The sequence below is a fragment of the Juglans regia genome, chromosome 7 (assembly GCF_001411555.2).
Source record: "Juglans regia cultivar Chandler chromosome 7, Walnut 2.0, whole genome shotgun sequence".
In the NCBI taxonomy this organism is placed as follows: Eukaryota; Viridiplantae; Streptophyta; class Magnoliopsida; order Fagales; family Juglandaceae; genus Juglans; species Juglans regia.
In genome coordinates this window covers 9,291,956-9,294,740 of record NC_049907.1, presented here as the reverse complement: position 1 = coordinate 9,294,740, position 2,785 = coordinate 9,291,956, and the positions used below count along the sequence as shown (strand labels likewise).

The window sequence follows — 2,785 nt, the reverse complement described above, 5'->3', positions numbered from 1 at the left end:
ATAAACAGTTAACATAATAATGTTACTTTATTAAACTAATAATGCTAAAGTCACATGAAAAGAAAAAAATAGACTTAAACAATTATATTATTTACATGAACAGTAATATTTTCAACGTGTATTTCGCCCAGTGGGGAGAAATGGTATGATGAAAAAAAAGGGGAGCCCGAGCATTTCTCTAAAATTATAAATAGAGTTCCCTTCACCATTAAGTTTCAATCCAAAGCAGCAACTAGCAAAGCACAACAATGGCTCGAATGTTGCAGACCCCATTAGCCTTGTTCCTTTTAATGGTTGCCCTCTTCACAGGCTCAAAGGCAGGCGTGATCTCTGTGTACTGGGGCCAGAATGGAAGTGAGGGCAGCTTGGCTGATACTTGCGCCACTGGGAATTATGGTATAGTGAACATAGCTTTCCTGGTAACATTTGGCAACGGCCAGGCCCCACAGATGAACCTTGCCGGCCATTGTGACCCAAGCACAAATGGGTGCACCGGCTTGAGCAACGACATCAGAGCTTGCCAAAACCAGGGCATCAAGGTGATGCTCTCACTTGGAGGCGGTGCTGGTAGCTATTCCCTCTCCTCTACTGAAGATGCCAGGCAATCATTGCTTCTTTTTACTATATTATTTCATAGAGCTAGCTTCTTTGGTGTTTAAACTTGAAAAGTTTGAGGTTTTATTAAAAAGTTTCAGTAATGCTACTTATAAGTCGGTACGTAAACACGCCAATTTTTTCGAATCCATTGCTATTATTAAAAAGTCAAAGCATCAAACACCTACCGACACCGAAGTTTGTCCCATTTATCGATATTTGTAATGCATCCCACCAGAATTAGAGTCTATTTACACCGACTTAGAACTTTTGTTTTGTTTTTCTTTTTAACATCAGTTTTCAAGCGTAGATGTTTGGAAGGGAACGTACATGTTTTGCTGGTCCCCTTCACCAAGTAAAAGATCAGAAAATGATGTTCTCTGATACCGTGCAGGATTGTTGCAAACTACTTGTGGAACAACTTTCTTGGGGGTCAATCCAGCTCCCGTCCATTGGGTGATGTAGTTCTAGATGGCATTGACTTCGATATCGAGGGAGGCACAACCCAACACTGGGACGAGCTCGCAAGGGCACTGTCTGCATTTAGCCTACAGAAAAAGGTCTACCTAACAGCAGCACCGCAGTGTCCATTCCCAGACGCTTGGCTAAAAGGAGCACTAGACACTGGCCTGTTTGACTATGTCTGGGTCCAATTCTATAACAACCAACCCTGTCAATACTCTGGGAATGCAGACAACCTGAAGAGCTATTGGAATCAGTGGAACTCTATTCAAGCTGGGCAGATATTTTTGGGGTTGCCTGCTGCTCCAGAGGCAGCTGGAAGTGGCTACATCCCTCCCGATCTGCTTAATACTGATGTTTTGCCTTCTATCAAGAGTTCTTCAAAATATGGAGGGGTTATGCTTTGGTCTAGGAATTATGATAAGGGCTATAGCGCAACTATTAAAAACAATGTTTGAACATTTTGTTTTTTGGCTTCCATTGAATATGTTCCAGTTTACAGGATGTAATGCCTACTATTTATAAATAAAGCAATAATCTCTATAAAATAAAAAATCTTGAGACATTTCTTCCAATTTACAGAATTTTCCAGCCTAAAATTCATAAAGTTTTTATGTTTGTTTCTTTAAATTGGGTTGCATAAATTTCTTCCAATTTAATCTATTAAATTGCAATATCCTTTAAATATTCAAGACATTTTTTAATATGATTGACAATATTAGTGCAATTGTAGCTCATTTTTGTTTAATATCTAAAAACTTTCTTCTTTATTAATTAATTATCGTTTTCTTTTTATGGACTGAGGAGATCTTTGGTTAGAACTTAGAAGTCAAAGCATATGCTTGATCTCTCTACCTTGAAGTCCTTATAAACAGACTTGAACTTTAGCCAATCTAATCCCATACCACTGGGGGATACCTTAATAGATGGCAATAGACTTTGATATTAAGCAAAATCGTATTCACAAAACACTTAAAAATTATAGTTACGCAATCTGTGACACAAATTATATGACTCTTTCAATTAAAATAGGTACTCATCCTCTTAACTTATAAGCTAAGTCAAGGAGAACATTAGAATATAAATTAAACTATTAAACATAACTCAGCCGACAGGCTTAAGTTTTTGAAATAAATGATAATTTAACATGATATGATAGTAAAGATTTTGAATTTGAACTTGATTACACACTTTATTTTCATTTAATTAAATATTTCACATGTATCTACAATCTGGTTCTCTTGTGACGGAAATGTTAAATTTTTAAGACAAATAGAAGAAACTACATCTATTACTTTAACAAGAGAGGGCTAAAGACATCTGGCATTTATATTCCAGATTAGGATACTGCCACAGTTTGTACAACCACTAATGCACCTCGGATATTCAATATAATGCAACTTTTTTTTTTTCTTTTTGATAAATATGATGCAATTTTAGGTTGTGTTTAGATGTTGAGCTGAGTTGAATTTTTTATGAATAATAATGAGTTGAGATGATTGAGTGAGTTTTGTGGGATCCACCTAAGATGAGTTTAAATGTATTTGGATATTAAGATGAGTTTAGATGTATTTATGAGAAATTAAAAAAGGTTATGGGTTCTACGTGTAAAGAAATGTTGAATTGAAAAAGGTTGTGTGTCCCACATGTAAAAACGTTTTGAGTTGAGATAAATTTAGTAATTTGATAGTTGAGTGTTTGGATGTTAGATTTAGTTTAAAATTAGATT

General features: G+C 35.7%; 1 protein-coding gene across 1 annotated transcript; it reads left to right on the top strand.

Moving 5' to 3' along the window:
- The first annotated feature begins 222 nt into the window (after positions 1-222).
- Positions 223-1,674, top strand: LOC109004162 (acidic endochitinase-like). Its single transcript, XM_018982623.2, has 2 exons — positions 223-601; positions 989-1,674. Exons 1-2 carry the CDS (start codon positions 249-251, stop codon positions 1,512-1,514), a joined length of 879 nt encoding a protein of 292 aa, XP_018838168.1. The 5' UTR covers positions 223-248; the 3' UTR covers positions 1,515-1,674.
- The last annotated feature ends 1,111 nt before the right edge of the window (positions 1,675-2,785 follow it).

What these genes read in the sequence shown, in the direction of transcription:
- LOC109004162 (XM_018982623.2), top strand. Translation starts at nt 249, where the DNA reads ATGGCTCGAATGTTGCAGACCCCATTAGCCTTGTTCCTTTTAATGGTT. An exon ending in TCCTCTACTGAAGATGCCAG is followed by an intron (nt 602 to 988) that starts GCAATCATTGCT and finishes GATACCGTGCAG; the next exon opens with GATTGTTGCAAACTACTTGT.